The 17,550-nt window shown below is 42.2% G+C and overlaps 1 protein-coding gene across 1 annotated transcript; it reads left to right on the top strand.

Annotated features, from left to right (window-relative positions):
* Nucleotides 1–6,709: 6,709 nt before the first annotated feature.
* Nucleotides 6,710–10,000, top strand: LOC139391883 (ras-related protein Rab-25-like). Its single transcript, XM_071139499.1, has 5 exons — nt 6,710–6,864; nt 7,795–7,990; nt 8,373–8,566; nt 8,910–8,990; nt 9,154–10,000. Exons 1-5 carry the CDS (start codon nt 6,831–6,833, stop codon nt 9,279–9,281), a joined length of 633 nt encoding a protein of 210 aa, XP_070995600.1. The 5' UTR covers nt 6,710–6,830; the 3' UTR covers nt 9,282–10,000.
* The last annotated feature ends 7,550 nt before the right edge of the window (nt 10,001–17,550 follow it).

The raw sequence follows: 17,550 nt of genomic DNA, 5'->3' as shown, positions 1-17,550 counted from the left end.
TGACTGGTCTGTACCGAGCCTTGACCTCAACCCTATCAAACACAGTTGAGATGAATTGGAACCACGACTGCAAGCCAGGCCTCATCCCCCAACATAAGTGCCCGACCTCACTAATGCTCTTCTGGCATAGATATTATAAACAGTACCAGTCAAAAGTTTGGACACACCTACTCAAATGTGTTTTTTCCCCTCATCAAGCTACACACAATAGCCCGAAATGACAAAGCAAAAAATTTAAAACTGAAAAAATAAATGTACATAAGTTTTCAGACCCTTTACTCAGTACTTTGTTGAAGCACCTTTGGCAGTTATTACAGCATCGAGTCTTCTTGGGTATGACGCTATAAGCTTGGCACACCTGTATTTGGGGAGTTTCTCACATTCATCTCTGCAGATCCTCTCAAGATCTGTCAGGTTGGATGGGGAGCGTTGCTGCACAGCTATTTTCAGGTCTCTCCAGAGATGTTCAATCTGGTTCAAGTCCGGGCTCTGGCTGGGCCACTCAAGGACATTCAGAGACTTGTCCCAAAGCGTTGTCTTGGCTGTGTGCTTAGGGTCATTGTCCTGTTGGAAGGTGAACCTTTGCCCCAGTCTGAGGTCTTCAGCGCTCTGGAGCAGGTTTTAATCAAGGGTCTCTCTACTTTGCTCCGTTCATCTTTCCCCTGATCCTGACTAGTCTCCCAGTCCCTGCCGCTGAAAACATCCCCACATCATGATGCTGCCACCACCATGCTTCACCGTAGGGATGGTGCCAGGTTTCCTCAAAACGTGACGCTTGGCATTCAGGCCAAAGAGTTCAATCTTGGTTTCATCAGACCAGAGAATCTTGTTTCTCATGGTCTGAGTCTTTAGGTGCCTTTTGACAAACTCCAAGCAGGCTGTCATGTGCCTTTTACTGAGTAGTGACTTCGTCTGGACACTACCATAAAGGCTTGATTGGTGGAGTGCTGCAGAGATGGTTGTCCTTCTGGAAGGTTCTCCCATCTCCAGAGTGACCATCAGGTTCTTGGGGACTTTTAATGCTGCAGAAAATGTGCCTCGAGCTCTGTCTCTGAGCTCTACGGACAATTCCTTCGACCTCATGGCTTGGTTTTTGCTCTGACATACACTGTCAACAGTGGGACCTTATATAGACAGGTGTGTGCCTTTCCAAATCATGTCCCATCAATTGAATTTACCACAGGTCGACTTCAATCAAGTTGTAGAAACATCTCAAGGATGATCAATGGAAACAGGATGCATCTGAGCTCAAATTCGAGTCATAGTAAAGGGGCAGAATACTTATGTAAATAAGTGATTTCAGTTTCTTTTTTATATATAAATGCAAATTTCTCAGCCTATTTTTGCTTTGTCATTATGGGTTATTGTGTGTAGATTGCTGAGGAATTGTTTTATTTAATCCATTTTAGAATAACGTAACAAAATGTGGAATAAGTCACGGGGTCTGAATACTTTCCGAATTCACTGTGCATTGAGTGATCAACAGTATGGAAAGCCTTTGTCAGGTCTATGAAGAGGGCAACAAAATGTTGCCTTTTATCCATACAGTTAACCACATCATTTATAACTAAGGATGCAGCAGTGCTATGACCTGGTCTAAATCCCGACTGACATTTAGAACACATTTCAAAGGTAAGAAAGATCTTAGCTGAGAATGAATCAAGGATTCGAATATTTTAGCTAGGCAAGAAAGTTTAAAAATAGGCAGATTTAATTATTTAGGTCACAAGGGTCACCACCTTTGTGAAGGGGGAGCACACTGGCCGTCTTTCAAATCTTGGGGAAAGCACCAGATATAATCGTCAGGTTAAAAATATGAGTTAATGATTCAGCTATCGGGGGGGCAGAGAGCTGCAGCAAAAATGGATGAATCATATCAGTGCCAGTGGATATGGATACACAGTATTGCAAATGCTGAGCAATAAAATGTCTGTCTGGTAAATTGTTGAAATATAAACAAAAGATTGACTTGAAGTTGAAGGGTTATCTGTGGAGTCAGCTAGATGCTGGCAGAGAAAAGAGCAGTTGATTGACTGACCAGGGTCAACTACATCACCGTTTGTCTCAAATAAAAAGCCTGCCGAGATAAAAACGATGATTAAAAGCATAACTTATCCCATTCATCTCAGTTATGATGCCAGAGTCAGACAGAACTTGCTTAGGCAGGGAAGATGAGGAATTTGTACGCTTCAGTGCATTTACTGTTTTCCAACATTTTGAAGGTTCACCAGCAGAGTCAGAGAGAGAGCTTAAAAAGTAGCTTGATTTAGCTTTTATAATCGAGATAGTACATCTGTCTCTCAATTGTCTGAAAGATTGCCAGTCCACTACGGAGACAGTTTTCCCTTGCTTTGTCCCAGGCCTGATTTCTCATCTGAATGAGCTCAGATAACTTTGAAGAAAACCAAGGCTTCGATCTATCTCTGACTGTTAATTGTTTAAAAGGGCCGTGCTTATCTGCCAGAGAAATAAATATGGATTATACATTTTTTGTAGCCAACTCAGGGTCAGAAATACAAGAGACTGTGGTTAAATCAGAGAGCAGACTATGTCATGTAAAAACCCTTGAGCAGAAAAACATTTAAAAAATGTATTTTCTTAAACGTAGATAAGTGTTTTGGTGTTTTGTAACTCTAATGCCCTCAAACTCAACTCTGGACCTCGAAACTGGATTTTTTTTTATTGTTCCCCTCTAATCAGGTACTGAGTTAGACCTGGGATGCCAGGTGTTTGCAATTCATTATCAGGTAGAACAGAAAACCAGCAGGCTCCGGATCTCGTAGGGTAAGAGTTGAGTACACCAGCTCTAACACATACTATGGGACAATGATCACTGAGATCATATGCAAGTACTCCACTAGACAAATATTTGATTTTTTAAATAATTAAATGAATAATGAAGAGAGAATAGGGCTTTCAGATCACTTGAGTCAGATTCAAATGAATGCATATACTTTTAAATTGATCTGAGGCCAGAGATAGCCAATCCAGAGTCAAATCCCCTAAAATGACCAACTTTGAGGACAGAAAATGTGTTAAACACTCCGATATAGCACCAATAGCATCCACCATGGCAGCAGGGGGGCAGTAAATCCCAGCAACAAATAAATGTGTATTCTGATTTATGGACACATCTACAACCAGGAGCTGAAATATTTAAAGATTGAGATGCCATGAAATTAGATTTTACATATAAGGCCACTCATTCCCCCTTTCTGTAATCTGTCACATCTAAATACATTACAATAATTTACTTCAATGTCTTTGTCAGAGTCAGAACCATCTAACCATGTTTCCAAGAGAACCAGAATGTCAGGATATAAGTCCTGTACCCAAATGTCAATTGTGTCCATTTTTTAAATCATACTTCACACATTTAGGTGCATTAGTCCAAGCCCCCTGTGATATTTAAAGTCAGAGGGGGTTTTCAGAGCATTCCCATAAGAGCTAACAGGCAAATGGTCATCTGCAGCTATTTGTTGAGTGAGCTGAGACTTTGCCATGGTCCCTGGCCTTGGCAACCAACGGACCCTGTGTGGAGTGGCAAACTTGACAACTTGCGTGCAGTGGGTTCCGAACAACACGAGGCAGGTTACCATTGACCCAGGTTTATTTGATAAAATCAATGTTGTGACATGTGTAATGGAAACAGCAGATAGGTCAATAGGAGAAATGTTAACAGCAGACAGGTCAATAGGAGAAATGTTAACAGCAGACAGGTCAATAGGAGAAATGTTAACAGCAGACAGGTCAATAGGAGAAATGTTAACAGCAGACAGGTCAATAGGAGAAATGTTAACAGCAGACAGGTCAATAGGAGAAATGCTAACAGCAGACAGGTCAATAGGAGAAATATTAACAGCAGACAGGTCAATAGGAGAAATATTAACAGCAGACAGGTCAATAGGAGAAATGTTAACAGCAGACAGGTCAATAGAAGAAATGTTCTTAACAATATTTTCATCCGTTCGACGGGTATATTTTTCTTCTGTCTAACTAACTTTCTTTCTTGCGACAAATGATGGAAACTGTGTTTTTCGAATAAATTATTATTGACAAATCATTTTGATGGGTAGGCCTATGCGGGGCATGTGATGTCACCCGCGTAACCATAAAGCTTGACTCCACAATTCATTCTAAATGCCTACCTCTTGCAAAATATTTTTTTTCAACTATAAAAATAATCTTTCTTTGCAGTACATGATTGTCCTGATTTTCAAGAATGGAAGAATTGCTTCGCCTTCCTTTTCTGGTTGGTTGGTAAGTTTCACCATCCAATTATTTCAGATCTACAGGAGTGCAAGTTTCACCACCACACAGATACTTTGACACAATAGAATTAGAATATGTCAAATATTAGTAAATTCTTGCATTCTATCCATGCTGGCTTTCGCGGGCTACCTGAGACATGAAACTGATAGGTGGGAGGGCATACAGGCTGTCGCCAATTTATCAAGGAGAAATTTTCCTAAATGGATCATGGAAACACTTCAACCACTTAAAATGTACTTTTTTTTTTGGTGTGACATCATTACATCCAGCTGTTTTCATGGGAAAAAATGGTGTTTGACCAGATACAATGATATTTTACATTAAACAAATTGACAAGACTTTCAGCACACTTATATGGAAGTACATTCAACAAGCACAGCACTTACACAAATGACTGATGATTGGCTGAGAGAAATGTATGATAAAAAGATTGTGGGGGACTAAAGCAGTCTGTTTTGCTTGACTTCATTGCAGCTTTTGACATTATCGATCATAGTCTGCTGCTGGAAAAACGTATGTGTTATGGCTTTACAACCCCTGCTATATTGTGTATGACAGAACACAAAGTGTTCTTCTTCCAACATACTCCAGGTAGAATCAGGAATTCCCCACGGCAGCTGTCTAGGCCCTTTACTTTTTTCAATATTTACTAACAACATGCTACTGACTTTGGGTGTGTTTATGTATGCGGATGACTCAACACTATACACGTCAGCTACTACAGCGACTAAAATGACTCCAACAATCAGAATGGGTGGCAAGGAATAAGTTAGTCCTAAATATTTCAAAAAACATTGTATTTGGGACAAATCATTCACTAAACCCTAAACCTAAACTAAATCTTGTAATAAATCATTTGGAAATTTAGCAAATTGAGGTGACTAAATTGCTTTGAGTAACCCTGGATTGTAAACTGTCATGGTCAAAACATATTGATACAGTAGCTAAGATGGGGACAAGTCTGTCCACAATAAAGCGCTGCTCTACCTTCAACAATGCAGGTCCTACAGGCTCTAGTTTTGTTGCACCTGGACTACTGTTCAGTCACGTGGTCAGGTGCCACAAAGAGGGACTTGCCATTGTTCAGAACAGGGCAGCACGGCTGTCCCTTGGATGTACACATAGAGCAAACATTAGTAATATGCATGGCTCAAAGTGGAGGAGAGATTGACTTCATCACTACTTGTATTTGTGAGAGGTGACATGTTGAAAGCACCTAGCTGCCTGTTTAAACGACAAGTACACAGCTCAGACACCCATGTATACCTCACAAGACATGCCATCAGAGGTCTATTCACAGTCCCCAAGTCTAGAACAGACTACGGGAGGTGCACAGTACTACATAGAGCAATGACTACATGGAACTCTATTTCACATCAAGTAACTGATGCAAGCAGTAGAATCAGAGTTTTTAAAAACTGATAAAATTATACCTTGTGGAACAGTGGGGACTGTGAAGCAACACAAACATAAGCACAGACACATGCACACACACACACATGATAACATACGCACTATACACACACATACACATGGATTTAGTGTTGTAGATATGTGCTAGTGGAGTAGGGGCCTGAGGGCACACACTTAATGTGTTGTGAAATCTGTTATGAATGTATTGTAATGTTTTGAAAATTCTATAACTACCTTAATTTTGCTGGACCCCAGGAAGAGTAGCTAATGGGGATCCACAATAAATACAAATACAAGATACAGTAGTTAAATGGAAACGCACCCTAGCAGGCAAATGTCATCTATTTTCAATGCAACTTTCTAAATGTCAACAGCAACAAAAATGACTAGACAAGTTAATGGAAACACAGTTAATGACAAATGTATACATTTTGGAGGAAATTATACCACCACCCAAAAGGACACTTTAGAGAGTGGAAAGGCAAAGGGGCAGAGCCCTATCTGTGCACGTGCATGTCTGTAGTAACAACCCGAGGTAAGAGTTGCCCTCAGGGTCAGCTGATCTAGGACCCAATTACCCTCTACAAATCATAACCTGAGGAGGAAACCATAAATGATCTTAGATCAGTGTCTGACACGTTTGTCCTATTCATCATAGCACTGCTTCACCTGCCATACACTGAAGATGCACCTGTCAGACGAGATAGACAGACTAGATGGGGAGGGAGGGGGGAGTCTATTCTCTTGTGATAACTGTACATACTAGTGGTTATACCTGTTACACCTGCTCTGACATCAACTTTCCTCCCCCCACATCTGCCTCTACCATGTGTCAGCTGAGCCACAGGAGGAATCGGCAGCAGGGATCGTCTCTCTGTCTGTCCATAGACAAACTGCCCCCATCTACAGATAAAAAAAAGAGGAGTGTCAGTGTTAGACTAGCCCTAACCTGTTCTCTCTCTTTCTCCTTCATTTTCACCTCTGTTACACTGTCTCACTACATTGGCGCCTTGGGAGACAAGAGAGAGGCTTGTCTCTGCTGTTCTCTCTCTTTTTCTCTCGTTCTCCCTCTCCTGGGACCTAATGCAGTAGCGCCCCTATACCAGGCGGAGGAGGAACCCGCTAGGGCTCAACAACGGCACAGTATGGGTGACGAAAGCTACAACTTTGTCTTCAAAGGTGAGCCTTGTTTGTCAAAGAAGCTGATTCTGTATGTAAACAAATCCCCTGGGATGTCCTTTGGGTGGTGGACCATTTTTGAAACCATTCTTGAAACACACGGGAAAGTGTGTGAAAAATCCTGCAGCATTCCAGTTCTTGACACAAACTGGTGCACCTGGCACCTACTTCCATACCCCGTTCAAAGGCACTTAAATATGTTGTCTTGCCCATTCACCCTCTGAATGGCACACATACACAATCCATGCTTATAAATCCTTCTTTAACCTTTCTCCCCCCGTTCATCTACACTGATTGAAGTGGATTTAAGTGACATCAAGAAGGGATCATAGCTTTCACCTAGATTCACCTGGTCAGTCTACGTCATGGAACGAGCAGGTGTTCTTAATGTTTTCTAAATTCAGTGTAGATGGTACTGTTGTACCTGAAACATCTAACATTGCACCCAAGAAACGTAATAATGATACAAGTAACTGACTAAATAAAGGAAACAGCAACAAGATTCTACATGTTTCTGGAACTCTATTGGATGGATACGACACCATTCTTCCACAAGAAATTCCATCATTTGGTGTTTTGTTGATGGAGATAGAAAACGGTTTCTCAGGCACCGCTCAAGAATCTCCCATACGTGTTCATTTGGGTTGAGATCTGGTGACTGACACGGCCATGGCATATGACTTACATCGTTTCATGCTCATTAAACCATTAAGTGAACATTCATGCCCGGTGGATGGGGGCATAGCCATGGTAGCCAAAATAATGGCTAAAATAATGGCCTGCCCAGCATTTTTATATATGACCCTAAGCATGATGGGATGTTAATTGATTAATTAACACAGGAACCACACTTGTATGCAGCACTTGCTTTCAAAATACTTTGTATCCCTCATTTACTCAAGTGTTTCCATGATATCTGTCATCCTTTAGTGGTTCTGATTGGTGAGTCTGGTGTTGGGAAAAGCAACCTGCTGTCTCGCTTCACCAAGAATGAGTTTAACCACGACAGCCGCACCACCATCGGAGTGGAGTTCAGCACCCGCACTGTTCAGCTGGATACCTTCGCCATCAAGGCTCAGATCTGGGACACGGCAGGGCTGGAGAGATACAGAGCCAACACCTCCGCGTGGGTACACACATCAGGACACACACGTGCACTCAACACACACACATATGTGCACACACCAGAACGCATGCACGGACATACACACACACTCCTTGTACACAACAAATACATTAGAGCGCTAGAGAGCCAATCACCTCAGTGTGGATAGATACACACACTTAAAATGCGTTCGTAAAGTATTCAGATCACCTGACTTTTTCCACATTTTGTTACGTTACAGCCTTATTCTAGAATTTATTAAAGTATTTTTTTCCTAATTAATGACAAAGCGAAAACAGGCTTTTAGGTTTTGCAAATGTATAATAAAAAACCCAGAAATAACTTATTTACATAACTCTCTCTCTCTCTCTCTCTCTCCGTTTCTCTCACTTTCTCTCTCCAGGTACTACAGAGGGGCGGTGGGGGCTCTGCTGGTGTATGACATCACCAAGCACCTAACCTATGAGAGTGTGGAGCGTTGGTTGAAGGAGCTGTACGACCACACCGACCCCCACATGGTGGTCATGCTGGTGGGCAACAAGAGTGATCTGGATACCCTGAGGACCGTGCCCACCGAGGAGGCCAAGGACTTCACAGGTGATAATTTACTTACCAGTTAGTTAAAAGTTACTAGTTACTTACTATTTATTTACCAGTTATGAGTTACTTAGCTACTAGTTAGTTAATAGTTATGTACCAGTTACTTACCAGTTACCTGTAACTTAGTTACTAGTTACACAAGTGTGCAATATGCAGTCAATGACAGAAAGTGGCAGAATATTGCAAAATGTTTCATATAGCTTTTCCATGGAATAGCACGGTAATGTAAAAGAAATGACCAACTTTGCATCAATGAAAAGGAATTCTATGGTTGGTTCTTAGCATGATTGAGTATGATGTATGTAAGAATATAGTCAACAAGGTATTCCTTCTCATGCAGAAAAGAATGGCCTCTTGTTTATGGAGACGTCAGCTCTGGATTCTACCAACGTTGAAGCTGCTTTCCAGGAAGTTCTCACAGGTTCTTTTGTTGCTCTTCTACTTCATACCTTTATCTAGAAAACGTTAGACAACACCATGTCATGGTGTGTGTGGGTGTGTGTGCGTGCGTGCGTACAAGTAAGTAAGTAAGTAAGTAAAAGACCAGCATCACTTTTTGACGTGATGATATCTGTTACCCCCAGCGATCCACAAGAAGGTGGCCAGTCGAGAGGTGCCCCGCGTGTCCATCACTGCCTTGACCCTGTCCAGTACTATTGGAACAGCTAGCGACGCCCAGGAGAAACGCAGTACCTGCTGCAAGAACCTCTGACCGGTTCTGACCAGGTTTGACCTGTTCTATCTGATTATCTTCAGTTCTACACAGAATCTTCCTACTCTGCCCTCATTTAGGTTAAAGGGAATAGTGTATAGGACTGTCCAAACCAAAGACCAGGCAAGTCAAATCAAGTCACATTTAATTTACAGTGCATTTCACAATTCTCAACAAGACAGATTTAAGAGACATGCCACATTTATGTACAGTTGATCAATGTTGACACTATTGGTGCTACTGCTTGGCTAAATGTTGCTGACCACAACATATTTGGGTGGATTTTTTCTTCTTCTGTATGCTCGTTTTTAAACTTTAGCAGTTATTATACAGAAAATAAATCTTGATTTGGTATATTCGAAAGGAGGAACTACATTATTTTGGTATATATATCATGTCAGGTTGACCACATAAAAAAAATTCCCAAATGTGGAACAGCGGTATGATTTGCGTGATATTAGAGTGACAATGTAGCTTACACACACACACACACACACACACACACACACACACACACACACACACACACACACACACACACACACACACACACACAAATCTCCCTCTCGCTGCACTAAAATAGCTCATTGAATAGCATGTAGCATAGTCTTTTGCCTCGCGTAAAATTTGGTGATGCAGAAACGAGAGACCACTTTTGTGGCTGTTTTATGAAAATCTGCAAATACTTGTTGGTCTCAGGGAATGTAAAACAGTTAGGATGGGAGACTTAAAACCTCTCTGGGATAGGGGGCAGCATTTTCACTTTTGGATAAATAGCGTGCCCAATTTCAACTTCCTGCTACTCATGCCAAGAATATAAGATATGCATATTATTAGTATGAGTATAACAGAACTTATGTAGCAGGCAAAACCCCGAGGACTAACCATTCAGATATATATTTTTTGAGGTCACTGTCTATTCAATGAATTTTCATTGGGAAACAAGATTTCTAAGGCACTTGTTTGCAGTTCCTACCACTTCCACTGGATGTCACCAGTCTTTTGAAATTGGTTGAGGTTATTCCTTTGTGTAATGAAGAAGTACGGCCATCTTGAATTTGGGTCATTTGAAGTGGACTTTTTGAGAAGGCGCATGACTGGAAAAGTAGCATGAGTTTGTTGTCTTCCTGTATTGAACACAGATTGTCCCGTCTACAATTTGATCGATTATTAACTTTAAAAATACCTGAAGTTCTATTACAAAAGTAGTTTGAAATGTTTTGGCAAAGTTTACAGGTAACGTTTGAGATATTTTGTAGTGACGTTGCGCAAATTGGAAGCTGTTTTTTTCTGGATCAAACGCGCCAAATAAATGGACATTTTGGATATATATTGACGGAATTAATCGAACAAAAGGACCATTTGTGATGTTTATGAGACATATTGGAGTGCCAACAAAAGAAGCTCGTCAAAGGTAAGGCATTAATTATATTTTATTTCTGCATTTTGTGTGGTGCCTGCAGGGTTGAAATATGCTACTCTCTCTTTGTTTACTGTTGTGCTATCATCAGATAATAGCTTCTTATGCTTTCGCCGAAAAGCCTTTTTGAAATCTGACATGTTGGCTGGATTCACAACGAGTGTAGCTTTAATTTGGTATCTTTACATGTGTGATTTAATGAAAGTTAGAATTTTATAGTAGTTTTTTAAAATTTGGCGCTCTGCATTTTCCCTGGCTATTGGCCAGGTGGGACATTTGCGTCCCGCCTATCCCAGAGAGGTTAAAACGGGATTGAGTGAAGTAGCAGCAAATATCTTGAATGAGCAACTAATGAGCATCACAAGTTTACAGAAATTAGCTCAGCCTATTTTGGCTAAAACTCGTTTTGCGCTGTGCCGAATATCAGATCTCAACAACGATTAGAGAAGTGTTTAGCATCACCAGTCGGTTTAGGCTACCAGTAAAAGAGACAGGTTGGAATCAATTCGCATCAAATGAATAGGACATCTGAGTGAAATACGGGACAAATCCACCTTTAGTAAATTAGTGGGGTTTTAATTTGTTGATAACATGTGGGACATGATTGTTTGCGGTAAGTGGGACAAAAGGCCAAAATTTGGGACTGTTCCGCACAATCTGGGACACGTGTCAACAATTATGCGCATGTGTGGTTTGTCACCAAGATGAAAAAACGGTATGAGGTTTTGCGTTGACAAAATGGGAACACTTGTAAAGGTTAAATTAATGACAAGTATGTTTGGCTCGGAGACTTGGTGAAGACCAAGTAGAAAGATTCATGAATTTGAAATATTGAAGTTTGATATTGCAGTAACTATGCACTGTATGTAACATTTTGTAATAGACATGTATTTCTTACACGCTGACTAGACCCGGCGCCGCCTGCGTCCGCACACATGTGGATTTTGTCCCCCCACACCAAACCCAATCAGGACATGGAGGTTGAAATATCAAAACGAACTCTGAACCAACTATATTAATTTGGGAGACAGGTCAAAAAGTATTAAACATTTATGGAAATTTAGCTAGCTAGCTTACTGTTGCTAGCTAATTTGTCCTTGGATATAAACATTGGGTTGTTATTTTACCTGAAATGCACAAGGTCCTCTACTCTGACAATTAATCCACACATAAAAGGGTCAACTGAGTTCATTTCCAGAAATCTCTCCTCCTTCAGCCTTCTTCTTCTTTGGACTTTATATGGCACTTGGCAATCAACTTTAAGGTGCATTACTACCCCCAGCTGGACTGGAGTGTGGACCTCAATTAATCTTTCAATCACCCACGTTGGTATATGCTCCAAAAAACCAATGAGGAGATGGGAGACTTGCAGTGCCTCAAGCTTCACTAATAAAACCACGTTCTATCTTAGTGCCTAGCTATGCAGACACTCGTTGATGCGAGCGAGCAGTGTATGTGCAACGATTGAATAACATGTATGTGTACATTTATTTTGCGACACAGGCTGTGTGGTCTGCATGTGAGAGATTGCTGAGTACTCTGTCATTCACTCTCACTATTATCCTCCAGAGGGCAGTGCTGTTTAAAATACATCTACGGTGGTGCGAGGACTCAACAAAGTGGTGTCTCCATAGGTCTACATTTGATATGTAATTCCTTATCACACATATTTTCTTCAGTATTTAATGAACAAATAAACATCATAAACACAGATAAATGTTTGATCGGTCTTATTATGGGACTTTGACCTCATCTACATTTCGATTGAGTCAGTCTGAGCGTGGTGTTTAGGTAAGTGTTTGTGTTGGTCAAGGCCCATGTCATTGTCTCATAACACCCACATACTGTGTCGTTCTCTGTCAAACACACCTGTTTAATGGTACCTGGTTAGAGAGGACAGCAGTGTCAATGGAGGGAGCGATTCATTCTCACAAACAATACTAGTCAAAAGTTTGGACACACCTACTCATTCAAAGTTTTTTCTTTATTTTACTATTTTCTACATTGTAGAATAATAGTGAAGACATCAAAACTATGAAATAACAAATATGGAATCATGTAGTAACCACAAAATTGTTAAATCAAAATATAGTTTATATTTGAGATTCTTCAAAGTAGCCAGCGTTTGCCTTCATGACAGCTTTGCACATGCATGGCATTCTCTCAACCATCTTCAACAGTCTTGAAGGAGTTCTCACATATGCTGAGCATTTGTTGGCTGCTTTTCCTTCACTCTGCGGTCCAATTCATCACAAACCATTGGGTGATTGTGGAGGCCAGGTCATCTGATGCAGCAATGCATCATTCTCCTTCTTGGTCAAATAGTCCTTACACAGCCTGGAGGTGTGTAGGGTCATTGTCCTGTTGAAAAACAAATGATAGTCCCACTAAGCGCAAACCAGATGGGATAGTGTATCCCTGCAGAATGCTGTGGTAGCCATGCTGGTGCCTTGAATTCTAAATAAATCACTGACAGTGTCACCAGCAAAGCACCATCACACCTCCTACTTCCTACTTCACGGTGGGAACCACACGTGGAGATCATCTGTTCACCTACTCTGCGTCTCACAAAGACACAGCGGTTGGAACTAAAAATATCACATTTGGACTCATCAGAACAAAGGACAGATTTCCACTAGTCTAATGTCCACTGCTTGTGTTTCTTGGCCCAAGCAAGTCTCTTCTTCTTATTGGTGTCCTTTAGTTGTGGTTTCTTTGCAGCAATTTGAAGGCCTGATTCACACAGTATCCTCAGAAAAATTGATGTTGAGATGTGTCTGTTACTTGAACTCTGTGAAGCATTTATTTGGGCTGCAATCTGTTTTGCATTTAACTCTAATGAACTTGTCCTCTGCAGCAGAGGTAACTCTGGGTCTTCCTTTCCTGTGGCGGTCCTCATGTGAGCCAGTTTCATCATAGCGCTTGATGGTTTTTGTGACTGCATTTGAAGAAACTTCAAAAGTTCTTGACATTTTCCGGATTGACTGGCCTTCCTGTGTGATGGCACGGGAGGGGAGTGCTGCCGTCTTATCGGCTCTTAACCAACCACGCTTTTGTTTGTTTTTTCATGTTGTTCGTAACTTGTTTTGTACATAATGTTGCTGCTATGTCTCTGGACATTTGAACTGCAGTTGCTCAACTCAAACTGGACAAAGAGTTTTTCTTCAATGAGTCGGACGGGAAGGATTTACTACCACAGACACCCGACCAGGCCCAGATCCCCATGATTCGCCGGAGAAGGAAACAGATATTTTGTGGAAAAAGATCAGGGTGCCTTGCGAGGATCAGACGACGAGTGGCTAATCTGCCCTTGCCTTCCGTCCTGCTAATCGCTGGGAAATGAATGGGACGAGCTGAAAGCACGTATATCCTACCAACGGGACATTAAAAACTGTAATATCTTATGTTTCACAGAGTCGTGGCTGAACGACTAAATTAAGAACATGCAGCTGGTGGTTTAAACACTCCAACGGCAGGACAGAACAGCAGCCTCTGGTAAAACACGGGGCGGGGGCCTATACATATATGTGAACAACTTCCGGTGTACGATATCTAAGGAAGTCTTGAGGTTTTCCTCGCCTGAGTTAGAGTATCTCATGATAAGCTGTAGACCACACTACTAGAGAGTTTTCATCTGTATTTTTCGTAGCTGTCTACATACCACCACAGACACTAAAACTAAAACCGCCATAAGCAAACAGGAAACAGGTCATCCAGAGGCAGCGCTCCTAGCAGCCGGGGACTTTAATGCAGGGAAAATGAAATCAGTTTTACCTAATTTCTATCAGCATGTTCAATGTGCAACCAGAGGAAGAAAAAAAATCCAGACCACCTTTACAACACACACTGATTCCTGCTTACAATAAGAAATTAAAGCAGGAAGTACCAGTGACTCACTCTATAATAAAGTGGTCAGATGAAGCAGATGCCAAACTACAGGACTGCTTTGCTAGCACAGACTGGAATATGTTCTGGGATTCTTCCGATTGCATTGAGGAGTACACCACATCAGTCACTGGCTTTATCAATAAGTGCATTGAGGACGTTGTCCCCACAGTGGCTGTACGTACATACCCCAACCAGAAGCCATGGATTACAGGCAACATTTGCACTGAGCTGAAGGGTAGAGCTGCCGCTTTCAAGGAGCGGGACTCTAACCTGGAAGCTTATAAGAAATCCCGCTCTGACGAACCATCAAACAGGCAAATCGTCAATACAGGACTAAGATCGAATCGTACTACACCAGCTCTGACTCTCGTCGGATGTGGCAGGGCTCGCAAACTATTACAGAGTACAAAGGGAAGCACAGCTGAGAGCTGCCCAGTGACACAAGCCTACCAGACGAGCTAAATAACTTCTATACTCGTTTCTAGGCAAGAAATACTGAAACATACATGAGAGCATCAGCCGTTCCGGGTGACTGCGTGATCACGCTCTCCGCAGCCGATGTGAGTAAGACCTTCAAACAGGGGCCAGACGGATTACCAGGATGTGTACTCCGACCATGTGCTGACCAACTGGCAAGTGTCTTCACTGACATTTTCAACCTCTCTCTGTCTGAGTCTATAATACCAACATGTTTCAAGCAGATCACCATAGTCCCTGTGCCCAAGAACACTAAGGTAACCTGCCTAAATGACTACCGACCGATAGCACTGTAGCCATGAAATGCTTTGAAAGGCTGGTCATGGCTCACATCAACACCATTATCCCAGAAACCCTAGACCCACTCCATACCACACCGACAGATCCACAGATGATGCAATCTCTATTGCACTCCCCACTGCCCTTTCCTACTTGGACAAAAGTAACACCTATGTGAGAATGCTGTTCATTGACTGCAGCTCAGCGTTCAACATCATAGTGCCCCCAAAGCTCATCACTAAGCTAAGGACCCTGGAACTAAACACTTCCCTCTGCAACTGGATCCTGGACTTCCTGACCGGCTGCCCCCAGGTGGTAAGGGTAGGTAACAACACATCCGCAACGCTGATCCTCAACATGGGGGCCCCTCAGGGGTGCGTGCTCTGCTCCCTCCTGTACTCCCTGTTCATTCATGACTGCATGGCCAGGCATAACTCCAACACCATCATGAGGTTTGCCGATGACACAACAGTGGTAGGCCTGATCACTGACAATGAGACCTGACCATGTGGTGCAAGGACAACAACCTCTCCCTCAACATAATCAAGACAAAGGAGATGATTGTGAACTACAGGAAAAGGAGGACTGAGCATGCGCCCATTCTCTTCGATGGGGCTGTAGTTGAGCAAGTTTAGAGCTTCAAGTTCCTTGGTGTCCACATCACCAACACACTAACATGGTCCAAGCACACCAAGACAGTCGTGAAGAGGGCACGACAAAACCTATTCCACCTCAGGAGACTGAGAAAATTTGGCATCATTCCCCAGATCCTCAGTTCCTCAAAAGGTTCTACAGCTGCACCATCAAGAGCATTGCTGCCTGGTATGGCAAGTGCTCGACCTCCGACGGTAAGGCACTACAGAGGGTAGTGCGAATGGCCCAGTACATCACCAGGGCCAAGCTTCCTGCCATCCAGGACCTCTATACCAGGTGGTGTCAGAGGAAGGCCCTAAAAATGGTCAAACTCCAGCCACCGTAGTCGTAGACTGTTCTCCTTGCTACCGCACGGCAAGCGGTACTAGAGCGCCAAGTCTAGGTCTAAGAGGCTCCTAAATATCTTCTACCCCCAGGCCATAAGACTCCTGAAGAGCTAATAAAATGTCTACCCAGACTTTTTGCATTGCCATCCCCTCTGAAACGCTGCTGCTACTCTCTGTTATTATCTATGCATAGTCACTTTTATAACTATAAAATATTACCTCAATTACCTAGGCACTGGTGCCCCCGCACATTGACTCTGTACCGGTACCCCCTGGAACGAACTGCAAAAATCACTGAAGCTGGTGACTCATATCTCCCTCACTAGCTTTAAAACCTGTTTGTGATAGGGGGCAGCATTTTCGCGTTCGGATGAAAAGTGTTCCCAGAGTAAACTGCCTGCTACTCAGGCCCAGAAGCTAATATATGCATATATGAGTGGGCATTCTATGTTGTGTGTCTAGTTTGTCTATTTCTATGTTTGGCCTGATATGGTTCTCAATCAGTGGCAGGTGCTAGTCATTGTCTCTGATTGGGAACCATATTTAGGTAGCCTGTTTTGTGTTGGGTTTTGTGGGTGGTTGTTTCCTGTCTTTGTTGCACCAGATAGGGCTGTTTCGGGTTTTCCACGTTTATTGTTTTGTATTATGTTCAGTTTTCTTATTAAAAAACATGAACTTCAACCACGCTGCATTTTGGTCCACCTCTCCTTCCCAGGAAGAATCCCGTTACACTGGGACTGAGTAGCAGGCAGTTTACTCTGGGCACGCTTTTCATCCAAACGTGAAAATGCTGCCCCCTATCCCAAACAGGTTAAGGGCTTGTAAGTAAGCAACACACACACACACACACACACACACACACACACACACACACACACACACACACACACACACACACACACACACACACACAAAGGTAAGGCGAACACCTGTTGTGTTCGGCGCATGTGACAAATACTATTTTATTTTAATTGATAAAGTAATGATGGACAGTCATTTCTCTTTGCTTATTTGAGCTGTTCTTGCCATAATATGGACAAGGCCTTTTACCAAATTGGTCTATCTTCTGTATACGACCCCTACCTTGACACAACACAACTGATTGGCTCAAACACAGGAAAGAAGGAAAGAAATTCCACAAATAAAATGAAAAAGGCACGCATGTTAATTGAAATGTATTCCAGGTGACTAACTCACAAAGCTGATTGAGAGAATGTCAAGAGTG

Source organism: Oncorhynchus clarkii, chromosome 32 (assembly GCF_045791955.1).
Source record: "Oncorhynchus clarkii lewisi isolate Uvic-CL-2024 chromosome 32, UVic_Ocla_1.0, whole genome shotgun sequence".
Lineage (NCBI taxonomy): Eukaryota > Metazoa > Chordata > Actinopteri > Salmoniformes > Salmonidae > Oncorhynchus > Oncorhynchus clarkii.
Note: the sequence above shows the minus strand (reverse complement) of the source record. Positions and strands in the feature narration are given on the sequence as shown.